Source organism: Muntiacus reevesi, chromosome 1, assembly GCF_963930625.1.
Source record: "Muntiacus reevesi chromosome 1, mMunRee1.1, whole genome shotgun sequence".
In the NCBI taxonomy this organism is placed as follows: Eukaryota; Metazoa; Chordata; class Mammalia; order Artiodactyla; family Cervidae; genus Muntiacus; species Muntiacus reevesi.
In genome coordinates, this window is record NC_089249.1 from 283,211,818 (window position 1) to 283,232,458 (window position 20,641).

General features: G+C 45.4%; 1 protein-coding gene across 2 annotated transcripts in view; it reads left to right on the forward strand.

The window, feature by feature from the left end:
* The window catches only part of FER (FER tyrosine kinase), a 450,974-nt gene that overhangs the window by 419,240 nt on the left and 11,093 nt on the right, over nt 1–20,641 (forward strand). For both annotated transcript variants that reach the window (XM_065923334.1, XM_065923426.1), the window contains exon 17: nt 15,825–15,979. In XM_065923334.1, the coding sequence (XP_065779406.1) occupies nt 15,825–15,979 (155 nt within the window). The remainder of the gene's footprint in view (nt 1–15,824; nt 15,980–20,641) is intronic.

The window sequence follows — 20,641 nt, forward strand, 5'->3', positions numbered from 1 at the left end:
TAGAGAAGGAATTGGGTTATCTTTACCTGCAGCACACAGCAGACCCGGTACCTATTAATGCCTTAATAAAGAGAAGTTGAACCATTGATGAGCTGATTGGTTGATAGGTACATACAGTTCATGGGTGGATACTCTTTTTTGTGTGCATTTTATAGATAGATTCTGAGATTAATGGAATAGTGGTTACTGCAGCCGTGAAATTAAAAGACACTTGCTCTTTGCAAGAAAAGTTATGATCAACCTAGACAGCATATTAAAAAGCAGAGACATTACTTTGCCAACAAGGGTCCGTCTAGTCAAAGCTGTGGTTTTTCCAGTAGTCATGTATGGATGTGAGCATTGGACTATAAAGAAAGCTGAGCGCTGAAAAATTGATGCTCTTGAACTGTGATGTTGAGGAAGACTCTTGAGAGTCCCTTGGACTGCAAGGAGATCCAACCAGTCCATCCTAAAGGAGATCAGTCCTGGGTGTTCATTGGAAGGACTGATATTGAAGCTGAAACTCAATACTTTGGCCACCTGATGCAAAGAACTGACTCATTTGAAAAGACCCTCATGCTGGGAAAGATTGAGAGCGAGAGGAGAAGGGGGCGACAGAATGAGATGGTTGGATGGCATCACTGACTCAATAGACATGAGTTTGGGTAAACTCCGGGAGTTGGTGATGGACAGGGAGGCCTGGCGTGCTGCGGTCCATGGGGCTGCAAAGAGTCGGACACGACTGAGTAACTGAACTGAACTATAGCTAGATTCTAAGAGTAATGGAATAGTAGTTTTAAAAGTACAAAGTAAAATAGAAGTATGTCTTTTTGATATAGAGCAGAAGAGGTTTTTGTATGTATCAAACAGTAACTATAAAATACTGGGTTGTTAGAACCTAGAAACTCATCTGTGTAGAGATTCAGTAGTGTTTCCTTAATCAGTTCCCAGATCAAATATCCAGAAATTATGTATTTTCTTTTCTGTATCATCATTGTTATCACAAAGGTTGGGCGTCATAGTCTTAAGATACGTATTGTGGCATGCATTTACGGTCAGATTAGTGAACATTTGTGCCAAAGTAGCAAGATCTTAATAAGGCAGTCTGTTTGCAAATGCAGCCTCTAATTCCTTTGCTTTAGAAATACCTCAAATAATCTAAAAGGCTCAACTATTACCTAATGTCAGCTAAGACTCGACTGATGGCGCTAAAAGAACAGTTTGGTATCTCGTGGAATTTACAAGTCCCGAGTCCTGGTTAAGTTTCCCCATAGCTGACTGTGTCACGTGTAATCTCACCCGGCCTCAGCAGGAGCCGCCCTGATTTACCCCCTTCTGGGCCCTGTCCTGAATGTCGTCAAAGCAGCTGTGGCGCTTTCCTCTCATAGTCTGGAGAGGACTGAAATTTGCAGAAACATGGGGACTCCTTTAGGCATGATAGGCTTTACACGTATACAGATTATTATGTGGTCCACCTTGAGTCTTTCAGACACTGTTTTATATAACTGCGGTGTGCAAGTTGGTAAACGCAGATTTCATTAAGAGACCAAAAGGACACATGTGTATGCAAAGCTAATATTTGCTTAGACAAGTAATCCTTCATGAATGCTAAATGCAGATTTTGTGTGGATTACTGCAAAGAATCATGGAACGAATAACTAATCATAGGAGGCCATTTGGTGAATATTTAAAAACCTTTTACCTTGTAGAAGTATACGAGAAAAATAGTTACATATATGAAACCAGTCTTAATATAATACCATAAAAATGAAGTCTTATCAAACATAATACAGAATTAAAAATGAGCTAAGATAAAGCAAGCCCTCCTGACTATGAAAAGAAAATACAGAGAGACAGAAAAGAAATTGAATTTCAGATCTTTGTTTCAAGATAAAAATGAATTATTATAAAATAGACCTTATTCTTGAGTTTGGCTCTCCTTATTTGGATTTCATATACTGAAAGCAATCAGAGGACTGAAGGAAAGTTTATAATAAACATCACCTGGGATATCACTTCATAAACCTAGAAAACAACATTAGAAATTGAAATGGGAATAATGAAAACGGCATTTGAAAGGAATGTAAATGGGAGGCAAGGAAAGAATTGTTGAGACACATCAAAGGAAGTCATTACTTCTCTTGAATTCCTACAAACACTGGAAAGGGTTTTCCGTGAGCGGGGCTGATGCCACCGCGAACGGGATGAGGTCTTAGCCCTCTCCGCACAGGCTCGGGCTGTGGTTAGACGCGCTCCGCGTGCCTGCGCCAGGGGCGGCCGTCTTCCTGCCCGGCCGAGAGTGGCCTGAGCGGCTCCCACGCTTCTCCAGACCGGGCAGCCGCGCAGTCCGCCCGACCGCCGTGTCTGGGCGGGGGAAGTGGGCACACGGCCCGTATGGACCGTCTCGGCCACGCCCAGAGCCCGGGGGCTTCCCCGCGCGGAGAAGATAGCCCTGCAAAGCGGTGACCCTCTGCGGGCGGCTCGGATCCGCACGGAGGCGCGTTCCACCGCGATGAGCGTGTGTAGCTCATTGGCACCTGGACATTTTGCAGACCGTAACACTTCAGATGGTCTTGACGCCCCCTGTGCCTCACAGATTATACCAGTTGCTCTCCTTCTGTCCGTGCCTTTCGTGTCTGAATTTAGGCGCCAGTGTGAGTCCGCGTGTCACACAGGGAAAGTGTAAACAGTAACAAATGGCTTGGGAGGACTCGCTCTGTGCCTTTGTAATTGTCATGTGCCTTCACACAGGACCGGAAAATAGAATAGCAAAGATAACGCATATGTTGCCGTCTCACTGCAGTCGCATTCCGAGCCTAAGCACTGAGCCGGGGCTCTATTTCATCAAGTCTCAGGAACAAGATGGCAGAAATCTGTCTACTCAGGGACTGCGGAGCTTGAGTTTTGTCAAGATAAAAACAGTCGTTCAAAGGAACCAAAAGGATACTCAGCATTGTAGAATGCTTGCAAGCACACAGGCTTTGGAGCAAGACAGATTCCACACTCAGCTACTTGTCCGCTGTGTCTCTTTGAGCAAGTTATTTAATCTCTGTGCCTTGGTTTCTTTATCGGTACAGTAGTGTCAGTCGTGTCTGACTCTGCAACCTCGTGGACTGCAGCCCACCAGGCTCCTCTGTCCATGGGCTTCTCCAGGCAAGAATGCTGGAGTGGGTTGCCATGCCCTCCTGCAGGGGATCTTCCCGACTCAGGGAAGGAATCCAGGTCTCCCGCATCACAGGTGGATTCTTTACCACCTGAGCTACTAGGAAGTCCTGGTAATGCCTACATTTAAGATAGAGATACCTACATTTAGATAGCAGTTAAGGATAATAGGTTAAGCTCCTTGTATCATGCCTGTCACATACTAGGTGCAAAATAAGTGGTCCCTCTTATTCTTAGCGGGTCAGGAAGTATATTTTCTTGATTCACGCTTGTAACTAGCCCCCCGCCCAGCTTTACTTCCATTCATTAGTGCTGGTGTTCACGCTTGTGGTGGAAAGGTAGGAAACCCTTCACCAGGACCGTCGAGCATCCCTGTGTGGCTAGTTCATGCAGCCAGTGACAGGGGGTCAGTGCCTTTAATCAGAGCTTACAGAACGTTAGAGTGGAAAGGGCCATATGCCGGCTACCAAGTGGTGGGCCATGGACCACTGGCTCCTCCAGGCTACTGCAAGTGTCCAAGTGCGCATCCAGCTTTGTTTGAGACAGAATAGTAGATTTGTATATATCCATATGCAGTATTATTTTACTATTGTGATTAATGGAATACAAATTTGTTTCAAAACATTTTTTAATCCTTAGGAGCTTTTTTATTATATTGCATTTTCTCTGTCAGCCATTGTGAAAATACAACTCTCACATCGGGGTAAATGTGGGACAAATGAGTCATAAAATTGTTACATATTATGTGGAAGACCTTAATGTTCAAGAAAGTCAGGAACTGGTGCTCTCATTCCCGAGGCCCAGGAAAATGATGTGTGAGGTACTCTTTTACATGGCTTGTTAAGGAAAAACCCTGGTAATAACCCAGGCCTCCAACACCTGGTCCAGAACCCCCAGAGAGGAGGTGTTCTCACTCTTGCTCCTGGAAAAATCTGAAATGTATTTCATGTTCAGACCAGTGCTCATTAAGCTGAGTATTGACAGAAAATAAATTGTTCGAGAAAGATTTAAAACAGTACCTGACAAATATAAAACATCCAACAAATGGTTGCTATTATCTTGATGACTATTCAGTAAAGAGTGATTCTGTCACTTTTTTCTATCTGTTGCTCAGAGGAATTAGCTGCATCCAAGTGTAGCTTTGTAGGTTTTATCATTAGTCACTCAAGCAAGTGGCTTATTTCTCCTACTCTCAGGAGTGGGTGGATGTTTTTAAAATCTCCCTTCCAGAAGTCTTTTAGCAGCAGAGGCTCTTGCCATTAGTACTGAGGCTGCGTGTGGAGGGCACTCTTGGCCTTTACTGTGGATGCTTAGGACAGCTCTGTTTTGTTGTTGAAATCTCCACTGGGATTTGGTATGTTTCTGTGAACTAAAGAGATTTTCAGTATTTACTTTCCATCAATATTTTTTAATTTGTCTTTCCCACTACCCACTGTGCCCCAGTTCTTCTTGACCAGACTCTTTTTTTATTAATAGGTTCACTTTTAGATCAGTATTTATTTATAATTTGTAGTAGTCTCTTCATGTCAAATAGATGGGGAAACAGTGGAAACAGTGGCTGACTTTATTTTTCTGGGCTTCAAAATCACTGTAGATGGTGATTGCAGCCATGAAATTAAAAGATGCTTACTCCTTGGAAGGAAAGTTATGACCAACCTAGACAGCATATTAAAAAGCAGAGACATTACTTTGTCAACAAAGGTCCGTCTAGTCAAGGCTATGGTTTTTCCAGTGGTCATGTATGGATGTGAGAGTTGGACCATAAAGAAAGCTGAACGCAGAAGAATTGATGCTTTTGAACTGTGGTGTTGGAGTTGACTCTTGAGAGTTCCTTGGACTGGTTGGAGATCCAACCAGTCCATCCTAAAGAAAATCAGTCCTGGGTGTTCATTGGAAGGACTGATGCTCAAGCTGAAACTTCAGTACTTTGGCCACCTGGTATGAAGAGCTGACTCACTGGAAAAGACCCTGATGCTGGGAAAGATTGAGGGCAGGAGGAGAAGGGGACGACAGAGGATGAGTGGTTGGATGGCATCACCAACTCAATGGACATGGGTTTGGGTGAATTCCGGGAGTTGGTGATGGACAGGGAGGCCTGGTGTGCTGCAGTTCATGGGGTCGCAAAGAGTTGGACACAACTGAGCGACTGAACTGAACTAGAGATTTGGTATCTAACATCATCATGTGGCCCTCAAGTGATAATAGAAAGTGGTGAATAAGAGATGCTTAGTTTTGACTATACAGACAGAGGTTCATAGCTATAAACCATCCAGATTAGTCACGGTACTTAAAGACAAAGGAAGTTCCCCTTGGGTTTTTCAGGTAAATTGAGGACTAAAGCAGGTGTTATCACTATGTGTTTGTGGTTCTGGATTTTTTTTCAGTATCCCTATGAGTGGTATGAGTTCCCTTTCTTTAGTTAACTATCTAAGAATTATCTATAAGCTAGATGAAAGAATATGCCGAGTCCATACTTGGCATACTTGGCATAAGTCTACGCGCCAGCTAGAATTCTCTTACAGGGAAGTTGCTGACAGAAAGGAAATGAAAGAGCCAGAGTAAGCGCGTGTATGTGCGCCCCCCACGTCCATTTTGGTGAACGCAGGTGGCTTCCGGGGCCTCCGTGAGTGGCAGTCCTGCAGCCAGCTCTCAGGGAGCAGTTTCAGGGCCCGGCTCGCCAGACGCAGCCTCGTTAGGGGGGGTCACCAGAGCCTCTGTCTCTCCACGGACAGCCCAGGGCCGTGTTTCTCCAGCACACACAGACTCAGGCGGAGGCCGCTCAGCCTCCAGGGCTGACCTGCTCTGCTATTGCGAGAAGGACGCGTGGTTTAGAAGGCACTCCCCAGAGCGAGCCCTGGACAGCTCTTTCAGAAGCTGCGCCTGCTCTCCTGGGTTGTGCACGTGAAGAGCCCGCCTGCCAGGGCAGGAGACGGCAGAGATACACGCGGGTTCCATCCCCGGCGGGTCCCCTGGAGGAGGGCCTGGCCACCCACTCCAGCGCGCCTGCTGGAGAATCCCGTGGACCAAGGAGCTTGGCGGGCTGCAGTCCGGGGGGCGCACAGCGTCGGACACGACTGAGCGGCTCAGCAGCGGTGGGCTGATGTTCCCCGCACACCCTGCCCGCCCCCGGAGCCCGCCGCGCCCAGGCCGGCTCTCCGCAGCCTGCTCTGGGTGCTCAGCCTGTGCCTGCTCTCTCCCCACTGTCGAGCGGGTCTGCGCCCTCCTCCATGAGGGCCTGTGTGACAGGCGCTCAGGCCTGTCCGACTCTGCGCCCCTGTGAGCTGGACCTGCCAGGCTCCTCTGTCCACACAGATTCTGTATGACGTCTGTCAATTATCTTCTGGAGTCATTTATGCCAAAATGTGATTAAAAAGTCTCATGTGCCTCCCTCCCCACAGGTAGCATGTTTGCATTTTTGCAGAGGCTTTAAGCAACCGAAGCGCCTCAGATCCTGAGGACTGTGTCCCGCGGGCAGCAGGCCAGGGCTTTCAGGAGCCCCGTGGCTCTCACCGTACCAGCCCGCGGGGCACTGGGCAGGCCTCAGCAGAGACACACATCACCCGTCCCTCTCACGTGTCTGCACGCGCGGGAGCGGCGCCTTCCTGCCCGCCTCCCAGAATGCGTGGCACTCAGCAGTTTTTCAAAGGAACAGAAAAAGCACAGTTTAATAATGGGCCTAGCGTCCACAGTTTTGCAGCTGGGGCTTCCTTTGGGGCCTCTTCTTTTAGAACTAAGAGCCCCATTAGTGGTGGGGCACAGAGCTCACCGAGGCAGAGGTGGGAGTGTGGCGCAGGAGGCTGCGAGGGGAAGGGAGGTCGAGGAGCAAGGCTGTGGGTGGAAAACCGGGAGTGAAGTCACAGGTGCGCCCGAAAATGAGGCATGCAACAAGGTCTTCACCTTCACGTGGATTCTATTCAAAGGAAGAGAAGGTGATTTAGAGGTGGAAAGAAGCGCATGGGATCTGCAGAAGGGTGAGGCTGGTCACTTCTCTTTTGCCTCCTCTCTGGTCCCATCTCTGTTGGCTCAGTAGTGGCGGCCATGACGTGGTCCCCGGGGCCCGCTCTGGGGCCGAGAACACGCCATACCACCCCGCCTCCCTCTCGCGGTGGGCTCGGTCTGTGGAGAGGTCTGTCTCTGTTGTTGTGTGCCAAACTTTCTAAGAAAAACCAGGCCATCCCACTTTGCTTCCATCAGGACACTCGTCTGTCATTTCAAACCATTTGCTGACATTCGACTTCTTCTGAAAATAGGTTTTTCCATTTTTTTTCCCTCCACTTTTGAGACAGGAGAGTGTAGTGTCACTTCCTTTCTTAAAAGTAATCAACTTTTAACTCTTCGGTTGTTTAAATTTCGGAAGTTGTAGCCACTGGCTGCAGATTACGGGGTGTGTAATGGGATTGCATTCTGGAAGAGAAGCGCGAGGTGTATTGAGAGGCATGAGGCAGGCGGCCAGCGTGGCAGGCTCTGAGGCTGGACTTCAGTAGCCCCCCCACTGACTGTGCAGCCCTAGGTGGGCCACTTCACCCTCCAGCCTTCAGGTTCATCTCCTGTATAAAGACGGAGGTCGTCAGTACCGTAACTAGAAGAATTAAGTGGCTTTTATGAAAGGAGCTTAATATGGTACCTGACATTTAGCAAATGCCACATAAATTGTTGCTGTTAGAAGAACTAAATTGGATGGCTTCTGTGTTTATATAAATAGAAAGGTGGTCAAACAGTTATTCCAGTTAGAAGGGAGGAGAAGGCAGTTATTCTCCGATACACAGTTTCTGTGACTAAAATTCAAGTTTTACTACTGTTTTCCAGTTGCTGTCCTAAACAGTTTACATAATTTGCACAATCTTTGGCAGATACTCTAATCCTTCCTCCTTTACAGATGAGAAAACTGAGGCTAAGCATAAGTAAATTTCTAAAAGTCCAAGAGCTAGTGAACCATCGATGCAGTGTTTCAGAATTGTTGCTTTCAACTACTCCTCCATAATGCTCCCCAGATGCGCTTGCAGCCATAACTTACACATATGCTGTGCAGTAATAAGATAGGCAGATTCTGTTCTTTAGCTGAGCATAATAAGGCAGATGAAGTCGGCTTCCTTTATCCCCCACCTCTGGGTTATTGGCTTTCTGCCATGTGTTAGAATGAGGAAATCTCAGGTGTTCTGCTCCTAAGTGCTGAGAGTTATTTGTGACTCAGTTTTATCCAGACCGGGGCCTTACCTGGTGCCTCAGTGGTAAAGAATCTACCAGCCAATACAAGAGACACAGGTTCAGTCCCTCGGTTGGGAAGATCCCCTGGAGAAAGAAATGGCAACCTACTCCAATATTCTTGCCTGGGAAATCCTTTGGACAGAGGAGCCTGGCGGGCTGTAGTCCCTGGGGTTGCAACGAGTTGGACACGACTTAGCAACTAAACAGTAACAATTATCCAGACCCAGTGGGAAAAGAAGCAAATGTTTCTTAAGTCCTTTCCTCCATGAGGGATTAATCTAGCTGCAAGTAGTGAGTGACATTTGGGATAAAGCAGCCGAAAGGAGGACACAGGCCCAGCCTCCTGGTTGTCCCTGGCTCATCACAGTGTTTGCTCTGAGAGGCAGCATCGCTCCAGAGCAAGCTGCTCACTGTTGTAATTTCCAGAGAGCATAGAAAATGTGCTCATCTCCAGTGCCTGCTGGCGTTGGATTTCCTGTAAATGTTCTATGTGCTCATTTCATCCTTAATTAGCCTGTCTCATACTGTGTACAACTTGTAAGAGACCCTTGGTATACAGTTAAAAGTTTGAACCTTCAAATAAGATTATGCAGCAGACCTAAGTGGAACATCTCCATGTCCCTTTGGCAGCCAGCAGCATTCACTGCAGTGATCCTCTGCACCTGGTAAGATGAAATTATCTCCCATCAGTTCAGTTCAGTTCAGTTGCTCACTCGTGTCCGACTCTGCGACCCCATGGACCACAGCACACCAGGCCTCCCTGTCCATCACCAACTCCCGGAGTCCACCTAAATCCATGTCCATTGAGTCAGTGATGCCATCCAACCATCTCATCCTCTGTCGTCCCCTTCTCCTCCCGCCTTCAATCTTTCCCAGCATCACGGTTACCTCCTGTCAACACCACGCCAGTCTGTTAGGAGACTCCCCATCTCTGAATTCCTGTAGGATTTGCAGTAACACACTGGCTCACGTTGACTTGTTCTCCGGCAATTTCATGTGGGGAGAGGCAGGGAGCATGAGACTCCTGCCATGTCTGACTTGGGGCTAAGCAGCTGGGAGCTAAATAAAGAAATGAACAGAGAGGAGAGAAGGGGCAGAGGTGTGTGTCTGCCTTATCTCCCAAATTAGATTGTCAGCTTCTCAGCCCAGAGACTGTGTCTGTGGTTCCTATCTCCTTTAATACTTTGTAGACTATTAGGCCAAAGGGTGAGTATGCAGTGCATGCTTACTGCCTGAAGGCCTAATGTTTTATTTTAATTCATAGAGTATATGCCCAAAGATACCATTTCCATGGACTTGAACTTTGTGCAACCCACAGCCAGTAGAGTTTTCTGTAAACGTTACTGAAATGTTATTTACGTTGAGTTGAAGGTATCTCTAAATTAGTTTTCGCCTCGTCCCTCATAGAACTGAAGTCCTCATTTCAGAGGACAAAGCCCATGCTGGGGCCGCAGTGAGGCTGGCGCATGCCGTTGTGCGGCACAGGCGTTATTCTGAGGGAAGGCCTGACGCCGCGATGCTGTGAAGGACTGAACAGCAGCACTGAGCAGAAGTTCATTCTGACCAAGAGAAACGGCGTTTGGCCCGGGGGGGCGTCACCAGGTCCCCTGGCCAGGGCCGGGAGGTGCGCCCTGCGGCCCAGTACCTCTCTCCAGGTGACCACACGTCTGTGATCGACTTCAGGACCCACTGTTCTGCTCCAGCGATCTGTAATATATCTTCTACTTAACTGTACTGATGACGATGTCTTTCTAGTGATATTTAGAATCAGGTTAGGTAAGTCCTTCAACTTTATACTTCTTTCTTAAAGAATTAAAGATTTCTTAAAGAATTAAAGATTATTCTGGAATTCCAATTGAGCTATTTCAAATCCTGAAAGATGATGCTGTGAAAGTGCTGCACTCAATATGCCAGCAAATCTGGAAAACTCAGCAGTGACCACAGGACTGGAAAAGGTCAGTTTTCATTACAATCCCTAAGAAAGGCAATGCCAAAGAATGCTCAAACTACCACACAATTGCACTCATCTCACACGATAGTAAAGTAACGCTCAAAATGCTCCAAGCCAGGCTTCAGCAATATGTGAACCGTGAACTTCCAGATGTTCAAGCTGGCTTTAGAAAAGGCAGAGGAACCAGAGATCAAATTCCCAATAGCCGTTGGATCATTGAAAAAGCAAGAGAGTTCCAGAAAAACATCTATTTCTGCTTTATTGACTATGCCAAAGCCTTTGACTGTGTGGATGACAATAAGCTGTGGAAAATTCTGAAAGAGATGGGAATACCAGACCATCTGACCTGTCTCTTGAGAAACCTGTATGCAGGTCAGGAAGCAACAGTTAGAACTGGACATGGAACAATAGACTGGTTCCAAATAGGAAAAGGAGTACGTCAAGGCTGTATATTGTCACCCTGCTTATTTAACTTAGATGCAGAGTACATCATGAGAAACGCTGGGCTGGAAGAAGCACAAGCTGGAATCAAGATTGCTGGGAGAAATATCAACAACCTCAGATACGCAGACGACATCACCCTTATGGCAGAAAGTGAAGAGGAACTAAAAAGCCTCCTGATGAAAGTGAAGGAAGAGAGTGAAAAAGTTGGCTTAAAGCTCAACATTGAGAAAACTAAAATCATGGCATCTGGTCCCATCACTTCATGGGAAATAGATGGGGAGACGGTGGAAACAGTGTCGGACTATTTTGGGGGGCTCCAAAATCACTGCAGATGGTGACTGCAGCCATTGAAATTAAAAAGATACTTACTCCTTGGAAAGAAAGTTATGACCAACCTAGATAGCATATGAAAAAGCAGAAACATTACTTTGCAAACAAAGGTTCGTCTAGTCAAGGCTATGGTTTTTCCAGTGGTCATGTATGGATGTGAGAGTTGGACTGTGAAGAAAGCTGAGCGCCGAAAAATTGATGCTTTTGAACTGTGGTGTTGGAGAAGACTCTTGAGAGTCCCTTGGACTGCAAGGAGATCCAACCAGTCCATCCTAAAGGAGATCAGTCCTGGGTGTTCATCGGAAGGACTGATGCTGAAGCTGAAACTCCAATACTTTGTCTACCTGATGTGAAGAGCTGACTCATTGGAAAAGACCCTGATGCTGGGAATGATTGGGGGCAGGAGGAGAAGGGAACGACAGAGGATGAGATGGTTGGATGGCATCACCAACTCGATGGACATGGGTTTGGGTGGACTCCGGGAGTTGATGATGGACAGGGAGGCCTGGCGTGCCGTGATTCTTAGGGTTGCAAAGAGTTGAACACGACTGAATGACTGAACTGATTCTGGAACTTTGCATTTCCAGATCCACTTTTTAAAAACATTTTACTGTAGTATAGTTGATTTATAATGTTGTGTGAGTTACACGTTTACAGCAAAGTGATTCAGTGATACATATACATATATCTACTCTTTTTTGGATTCTTTTCCCAAGGACACTCAAATAAGTCACAGAGCTGTTATTCATTCAGGCCATCTAGACCATAGGTAGGACGTGGCATTCCTAAGCACACAGAATTTACCTTTATAGAAAAGTTCCTTCCTACAGATTAGAATGAACCAGCATTTCACTACCACTCACTTTGTCTAACAACAAACCAGAGTCCCTCCGTCTTCCACAGAACTGGGAAGCAAGTCAGCAATTTAATTTTAACCTTGGGCTTGTAAGCTTCTCCATTGTGAAACTAGATCTAATGAATAAAGCTAATCTTACCAAGTTAGTAAGGTAGAAGATGTCACATTCCTTTCTGAATGTCTTTAGGTACTACTGCTCAAGTTTCCTACAAAGATGTACAAGGCTCATTTAACTCCCTGAGGAAACACCATATTACCAGTCAGCTATTGCTAAAGTCAGTGCTCAGGGTACTTCCTATGTTACAAGACCAATTGTACAAATTAGACTACAATTTTTTAGAAGTCTTGAATCATGTTGGATATGTAGAAGTACATTCCAAAGATAAATACATAAAACCATCTCAGCTGAAAGAGAAGCAGGTTGTTGATTGTCCCTCAAGAGAAAAGTATTACAAAGGAAAGCACAGAATAGACAGCCTGCCTTCAGCAGGGGTCACTCCTAGGATAAGTCAGAATGTATGTATCCCTTCAGCACACCGTTACTGAGCACCCACTAGTGCCCAGTGCTATTCTGGGCAGCGGGGTACAGCTCTGAACGGCTCGTCAGCTCTTCCCAAAGCCGTCACACCTGCAGGGTTTCCCTGCCTGCATTAGCTTACCCTCTATAGGGTATTGTTACTGTCTGCAGAAGTTAGAGGAAGAACTCCTTTGACCCGAAATGCTCTCTAGTCGCCTCCTCATTTCTCGATATGCCTTAACAGAAAACTCACTCAAGAGTGGCTCAACCTCCCTGTCTCCCCTTCTTTCTCTCGTTCTCTTTGCGCATGCCCCAGTCATTCCATCGTCCCCACCGCTTCTCTGAGAGCACGCTTGTCAGTCTCATTAAACCCCATGTTGCTGAATCTGATGGCCCGCTCACCGTCCTCATCGTGCTTGTTCTTAGTAGTAGCTGACAGTTGCTGTCTGATTCTTCCTGGAAAAGCCTTCCTCACTTGGCTTCCGGGACACCAGCTCTGCTGTTGGTTTCCTGCCTGCCTCACTTGCTCCTCCTCCTTTCTGCAGTCCTTCTCTAAATCACGGAGTGCTCTAGAGCGTAGTCCTTGAATCCTCCTTCCTCTCTACACGCATTGTCTAGGTGAAAGCATTCTCTAATCCCAGAGCCTCAAATGTCACCTGAAAGTCGACAACTCCAAGACCTCTCTTCTGACCTCCAGACTAATACACCCAACTGCCTACCCAACATCGCAGACTCAGTATGTCCACAGCCAGACTCCCCACCTGCGATACTGGGTTAGTTTTGACTGGATGTAACATACACACACACACATCCAAAAAAAGGAAAAAATTAAGAGACAAAAATTGCTTAAATGACATAGGAATTTCTCTCACACGTTTAAAAGAAAAAGGCCTAGACATGCAAAGGTAGGCAGTGCAGACCGTGTATGGCGGCCACACTCGTCGTTAGGGGCCTGGGCCCCTCGTCTCTGTTACCTCTCTGCCTTTAGTGTGCTTCCGCTTTTTGTCGGTGGGAGAGAGAAATGTAATGGTCCTTCCCCTCTAAAAGAAACTTGCTAGAGATCCTAGACAGCTCTTCCGCTTGCAGCTCTTTGGCCAGAACTTGGATCATGGCCAGATCTCACTGCAGGGGAGGTAGGGACGAATAGCAGTTTTTAGCTGGATGACCACATATTCAGCTAAAACTGGGGGGTGGGGGTGGGGGGCCAAAACAAAAGAGGATTAAGTGGACAGTAGGGAGCAGCTAGCTGTGTCTGCCACCCTCTGTGAATGTGGTTCTCCCCCAGCTCCCCGTTTCCTTGTCAGCCGCACTCTCCCAGTTGCTGAGGCCAAATGCCTTGGGTCAGCCACGGCTCTTTTTCTCTCCCAGTCTACAACCAATCCACCAGCAAATCCTCCTGATTGTACTTTCAGAATAGATCCTGAATCTGATAGCTTCTGGCTGCCTCCACCACTTGCATCTTAGTGCAGGCTGTCATCACGTCTTCTGGACTTTGGAAATAAGCTGCCTACTGAGCTCCCTGGCTCTGCCAGTCCACTCTCCAAACAGCAGCATATCGTCCTTCAAACCTAAGTCACTCTGTGTCAATCCTGTGGGCAGAACCCCCCTTACCTCCTAGCCGATAAAGTCCAAGGGGCTTAGTGTTAAAAGGCCATGCATCGTTTGGTCCTGGCTCACCCTGATTAAATCTATCTTCTCACTTACTCATTCCATTCCAGTGGCTTCCTTGATGTTCCTTGAATATACCAAATATTGGCCAATTTTAGGGCCTTTATATCTATAAATACTATTCCTTCTACCTTGGATGCTCTTCACCTAGATATTCCCATGGCTTGCTCCTTAGCTTCTTTCAAGCCTTTGATCAAATTCACATTATCAAAGAGACCTTTCCTAACAATCTATCTAAAATAGGATTCCTTCTTGAAAATCTTTTCCCCTTTATATAGCTCTTTTTCTTCTTAACACTCAACATTGTTTGACCTTTCTTCTGATATTCTGTGTGTATACATGCTCATATACTTTATTTATATGTCTATATATAACCATTTATATAACATATATGAATTTGATTATTGAATGTCTTCCCCACTAGAACTAGAATGCAGACTTGGTCTCTTTTGTTAACCACCATCCTCCTATTAGTTAAGGGAGGTCAAGATAGAGTTCTCTGAGGACAGAAAAGTAATGGGTACTTCCCCTTTCTTTTAAAGAAACTAAACAGTTCTGCTTATATCTCATTGGCCAGTATTTTGATTATGGCTGGAGCTGGCTGCAGGAGAGGTTGGCAAGTCTAACAGTTTGAGCTGAGAATAAATGAAGAGGAGCCAGCCATGCGAGAGTCTAGAAGGGGAGCACTCCAGGCAAAGGGAATAGCGAAGTGCAAAGCCCTAATGTGGAAATAAGCTTGTCATGAAGAGGGGAGTTGTCCTATGTTTGGGGACAAAGAGAAGTTGAGTGTGGCTGGAATAAGCAGTTATGAAGAGACTGGAGCATGATAGGGGCCTCCCAGGTGGTGCTAGTGGTAAAGAACCCCTCTGCCAGTGCAGGGGACAAAAGAGACTCAGGTTCGGTCCCTGGGTCGGGAAGATCCCCCGGATGAGGGCATGGCAACCCACTCCAGTATTCTTGCCTGGGAAATTCCATGGACAGAGGAGCCTGGTGGGCTGCAGTCCATGGGGTCACAAGGAGTCAGACACGAATGAAGCAACTTAGTCAGTTTAGTACACACGCAGAACCAGGTGAGTGAGAGAGGCCAGGCAGATCACCAGGGAGGGTTTTGCGTATCCCAGATGCAAAAAGGAAAAGAAGAAAAGAAAAGGCACCAGCATCTTTGGCACCTCAGCCATTCTCCAGCCTTTGGGGAATTCCAGGGATACACTGCCAGAGGCACACGCAGCTATTTAAGTAACTGATAGTGAAGAAGCCTTAAACGCTCAGTTTCCCCATCGCACCCGTCACACTGCATGCTTGGAGTAGTCACGTGGGCCGTGCTGCCTGCCAGCCAGCACACACGGGGCCGGCGGGCCGCATGCGCCCCTGTCCCGGGACGTTCTGTTAGTGCAGCTCGGGGACGGCCAGTCAGACGGGGAGTGGTACCCAGTCCGCTTCATCTCTCCCGTGACTGTCCTCTTAACCCTGTGTAAGTGGACACGATGCCTGTGGTGCCTAGATCAGCGTGTGGCCTGTCGCACATGCACATGTTTTCGTGGTGGTTTTTACCTGTGACAGAGAAGATGGGAAAGACTGGTAAATCATATGCATTCTTAACCTCATTATGAGCACACTGCAGATGTGAAAATGCCAAGTGTGGAAGTCGTCAGTGTGAAAGCGGCTTTCAATTTGTTGTAATAAGGCGTTTTCTGTGTCTTACTGTAATCTAGGGATCTTGCTGCAAGAAACTGCCTGGTAGGTGAAAACAACGTGCTGAAAATCAGCGACTTCGGGATGTCTCGTCAGGAGGACGGCGGCGTGTATTCGTCTTCTGGCCTGAAGCAGATCCCCATTAAGTGGACGGCACCGGAAGCGCTTAACTATGGTAAGAAGAGACCCTTCCTTTCTGCTGGTCGAAAGGGGCTCCATCAGCATGAAACATTTCACAGGCAAAGTCCCAGGGCAGAGCAGCGCCCAGGTGAGAATCAGCTGAGGGGCAGCGTGCGGGATGTGTGAGTGTTCAGACTTTGCACACAGGAGTACAGACTTAATTCAGCAATTTTATTGATCAGATTTCTATGTGTAACACCACTAGATTTAAAAGATGGATCGAGGTACAAGCACTGTTAAGTGTGAGTGTGCATCTGAAAGTTTCTATTGTGATCCAAGAAAAAGATTATTTCTATTTTAAAAGTCAGATTAGACTCAGAGTAAAAGTGTTGTGTGGCTCTGGACCATTTCCTTTGAAAGCCTTATGTTTGGTCCAGTAACCTCATCTGATGTTAGGTTCCTAAAATACTAAGTCTGTGGTTTCTCACTCTGAAAAACTGACATGGTTTCTGAGCATCTCAGTCGCTGGAACTTGTGTAAATCTTCTGGGAAGAGAGGGGGGGATATGTGCGGATACATGTCTGAGTCACTTTGCTGTCCACCTGAAGCTGAGGGGACATTTTGCCTCAACTACCCTCCAACATAAAACAAAAACCAAATTTAAACAATAGCATAAAGTTATTCCTTGTTAATTTAAGTGAAAAGTACTTTATCGTGAAAAATTAATATAAAGTATTTACAAAAGTCTTAATGCCTAAATTAAAGACAGGTAATTTAGAAAAAGCTTTAAGGTAAAATTTATGTGACATCAACCTGCCCGTTGTGAAGCGAACAGTTCAGGGGCATTTAGTACGTTCACAGCGCTGCACAGATACTGCCTCTGTCTAGTTCCAAGCCATCTGCATAACTGCAGAGTAAAGCCTCACACCTGCATTAGGAAGTCTCCCTTCCCCCAGCCACTGGCAGCCACATACCTGCTTTTGGTATTCATATAAATGGGATCATATAAATGGGATCTATTTCATATAAATGGGATCATATAATATGTGACTGTTGGTATGTGACTTCTTTCACCTAGCATAAGGTTTTCAAGGTTCAACCATGTTACAGCATGTATCATTATTTTACTCCTTTTTATAGCTTAGTAATATTCTATGTATCTACCACAATTTATTTATCTGTTCATTCATTGATGTGTATTTGAGCAGTGTTTACCTTTTGGCTGTTGTGAGAAGTGCAGCTTTAAACATCTGTATACTAGGATTTATTTGTGTACCTATTTTCAATTAATTCTGAGTACACACTAGGGAATATGGTAATTCTGTGCTTAAATGTTTGAGGAACCACCGAATGTTTTCCAGATCAAGCTTTGGAATATAATTGTTTTGGAAGTGAGTTGGGATGGATCCAGATAGCACAACCTGCTTTGTATCTTGCATGTCAGCAATGCTATGGAATAGATATGTGCAGGTAGTTGTCATTGTAAGAAATTCACTAAGCTGTTCTAGTTTCCAACAATGCAGTTTTTTAGCTTAATACTTCAGGGATACTAAGCCTCACCTTTAGTCTGTCTTCCCATGTGCTGGCAAGAGAAGTGACGATAAGCTTTGAGGAATTCCACCACTCCTCAAAATCCAGAGAGCATGGCAGTCCTGCTATTTTCCACAGTGATTCTTCTCTGGGGTGGTTATTACTCTGAGGCTATATTCCTAAGGAGAGCAATCACAAGATGAAAGAAAGGACTGTAATCTTTTTTTTAACGGAGACGTTTTCTTAGATAACAAAACATGGCTAAGCACCTTCTTGTTGATTCTTAGAGTAGCCTGTAAGGGAGCCAGTGCTGGACTAGGGGGCCTTAAATGCTTATCAATAAAATCCACTCTCTAGAATGTGTTCTTAATCCTGTTTGCCAGATTCTCTACATTACATTGCCTTTAAAATCTCTCTTACTGCTAAGCAATTATGCCAGTAAAATTCTGCCTTTTAATCAGAGCGTATTTTAGTTGAATTTCAAGCTGACTAATGTATTTACCAAATACTTTAATTCAAAATTCTAATTCCAATATCTGTAAGAGCCAGGCCTAAATTTAGCATGTCATAGAATAAAGATGTGCTTCCCTGGTGGCTCAGATGGTAAAGAATTGTGTGTAATGCGGGAGACCTGGATTTGATGCCTGGGTCGGGAAGATCCCCTGGAGGAGGCCATGGCAACCCACTCCAGTACTCTTGCCTGGAGAATCCCGTGGACAGAGGAGCCTGGTGGGCTGCTCTCCACGGGGTCACAGAGAGTCGGACACGACTGAGCGACTGAGCACGCACATGAAGACCTTTGATGGGCAGTAAGGGACTGCTTTTAGCAGTCTTTCATGTTAATTTTATAAAATGCTGAGCCGCACACCCTCTCATCATACACACAGACTGAAAATGGCTCAAAGACTTAAACCTAAGTCTTTAAGACACCATACAACTCCTAGAAAAGATCATAGGAAAAAAACATTCTCTGACATAAATCGTACCAGTGTTTTCTAAGGCCAGTTTCCCAAGGCAATAGAAATAAAAACAAAAGTAAGCAAATGGGACCTAATCAAACTTACAAGCTTTTGCACAGCAAAGGAAACTAAAAACAACACAAGAACACCACCTACAGAATGGCAGGAAATATTTGGAGATGATGTGATTAACAAAGGCTTCATTTCAAAAGTATGCAAGCAGTTCATACAACTCAACAACAAACAAACAATAGACATTTCTCCAAAGAAGAAAAACAAATGACCAACAGGCACATGAAAAGATGCTCAGCATCTCTGATTATCAGAGAAATGCAGATCAAAGCTGCAGCGAGGTACCACCTCACCGCAGTCAGAATGGCCACCGTTAAGAAGTCTACAAATAAATGCAGGAGAGGGTGTGGAGAAAAGGGAAGCCACTTTTGGTGGGAATGTAATGTGGAAAACAAGATGGGGGTTCCTCAGAAAACCAAAAGCAGAATTACCATATCATCTAGCCAGCCTACTCCTGGGCATATATCCAGACAAAATTCTAATTCAAAAAGATCCATGCGCCCCTGTGTTCACAGTAGGAGTGTTTACAGTAGCCAAGACATGGGAAGAACCTGAATGTCCATCGGCAGATGAATGGACACAGAAGATGTGGTCCACATGTACAGTGGACTAAAAGAGAAGGAAATGATGCCATTTCCATGACATGGGTGCAGCTGGAGATTGTCACACTGAGTGAAGTAAGAAAGAGAAAGACAGATACCATATGATACCACTTATATGTGGAATCTAAAATATGACACAAATGAACCTGTTAAACCGAGTCACAGACATAGAGGACCCCGCTGGTGGTTGCCAAGCAGGAGGGGGTTGGGGCCAGCAGACAGAAGCTTTTATACAGAATGGATACACAGAGCCCTACTTCATAGCTCAGAGAACAGTCAGTGTCCTATGACAAACCGTAATGGAAAAGAATATTTTTAAAAATGTATGTACATGTGTAATGATCATCTTGCTGCACAGCAGAAATTAACACAATACGGTAAGTCAACTACACCTCAATAAAAATATTGATAAAAAGTTTAAAATGCTGAACAGTTTATATGATGGAGAGATTTCTAACAGGATGAGAAGGAAGTCAGGAGTATTTATTACCCAGTCCAGTGAGGGAGTTCCTGGGTGTGCACACAGGTCACGGCAAACCTGGGAAACATTTTAGTTCTCCCCAAATGAAATCACTGAAGACTGGCTCTAAATCCTAGCATTTTTTTAACAAGAGAAAATATATTTTATGAAAGTCTTTTTGTTGTTCTACAGGGAGATGTGAAGCATGGCTGCTTTGTGATAGTGGATGGTAGTGTTACTAGACTTCCTGTGATTATTTGCAATATATACAAATAGTGAATCATGCTGTACAACTGAAACTCATATAATGTTACATGTCAATTATATCTCACTGAGAAATACTAATTAATTCCTTAAAATAATCCAGTTAAAACCAGATTCAAAAGTCAGGTCACAGAGTTAGGTTATAAGCTTTCGCTTCCAGAGTGTAATCTTGGTTTACAGCACAAGTGGCCGTTCTTGGCCTCTTCCCAGATATCGTCTCACAGAAAGGCACTGGGTTCTCTGGGCCTTACGTGTCCTTGAAGAGTAATTGGGCATTGAATGATTTTCATGAGAAGCTTTGAGTCAGTGGATGTCAGGCATGAAGAGAGTTGCTGGGCAGACAAGGCGACTGGCCTTGGTGCTGACTCGCATGGTGAACGTCCATAATCACCGTCCAGAGAGAAGGACGCAGTTCACACAGCCGGAGACGATGATCCCCAAGATCACTCCAGTCTCTGACGTCAGAGCACTTAGCATAGCACTGTTGTGCTATTTCCTCGTACTGTTTGCAAGAAAGAGAAAAGGCCATCCTACTCGAATTAACAAGACATTTTTAGAGGCTAGGCATTTATAAATCTGGGAATGGCAGAAGTATGTTGGAAAATCTTGGAAAGTCATAGCCTTTTTGCTTCCGCTCCTTGATGTCACATTCATTCCAGAAGGTATCTTTGTGTGGGTTGTTTTTTTTGTGTGTGTGTGTGTGTGGTTTTTATCTCTCTGTTTGTCTAGAAGATTACCAAGGGGAAGAAACAAAACCAAGAGCTTAGCTTATGTAAGTCAGTAGAACAGGCGCACCGGGATATTTTGACAAAACAAGGCACCATGTAATT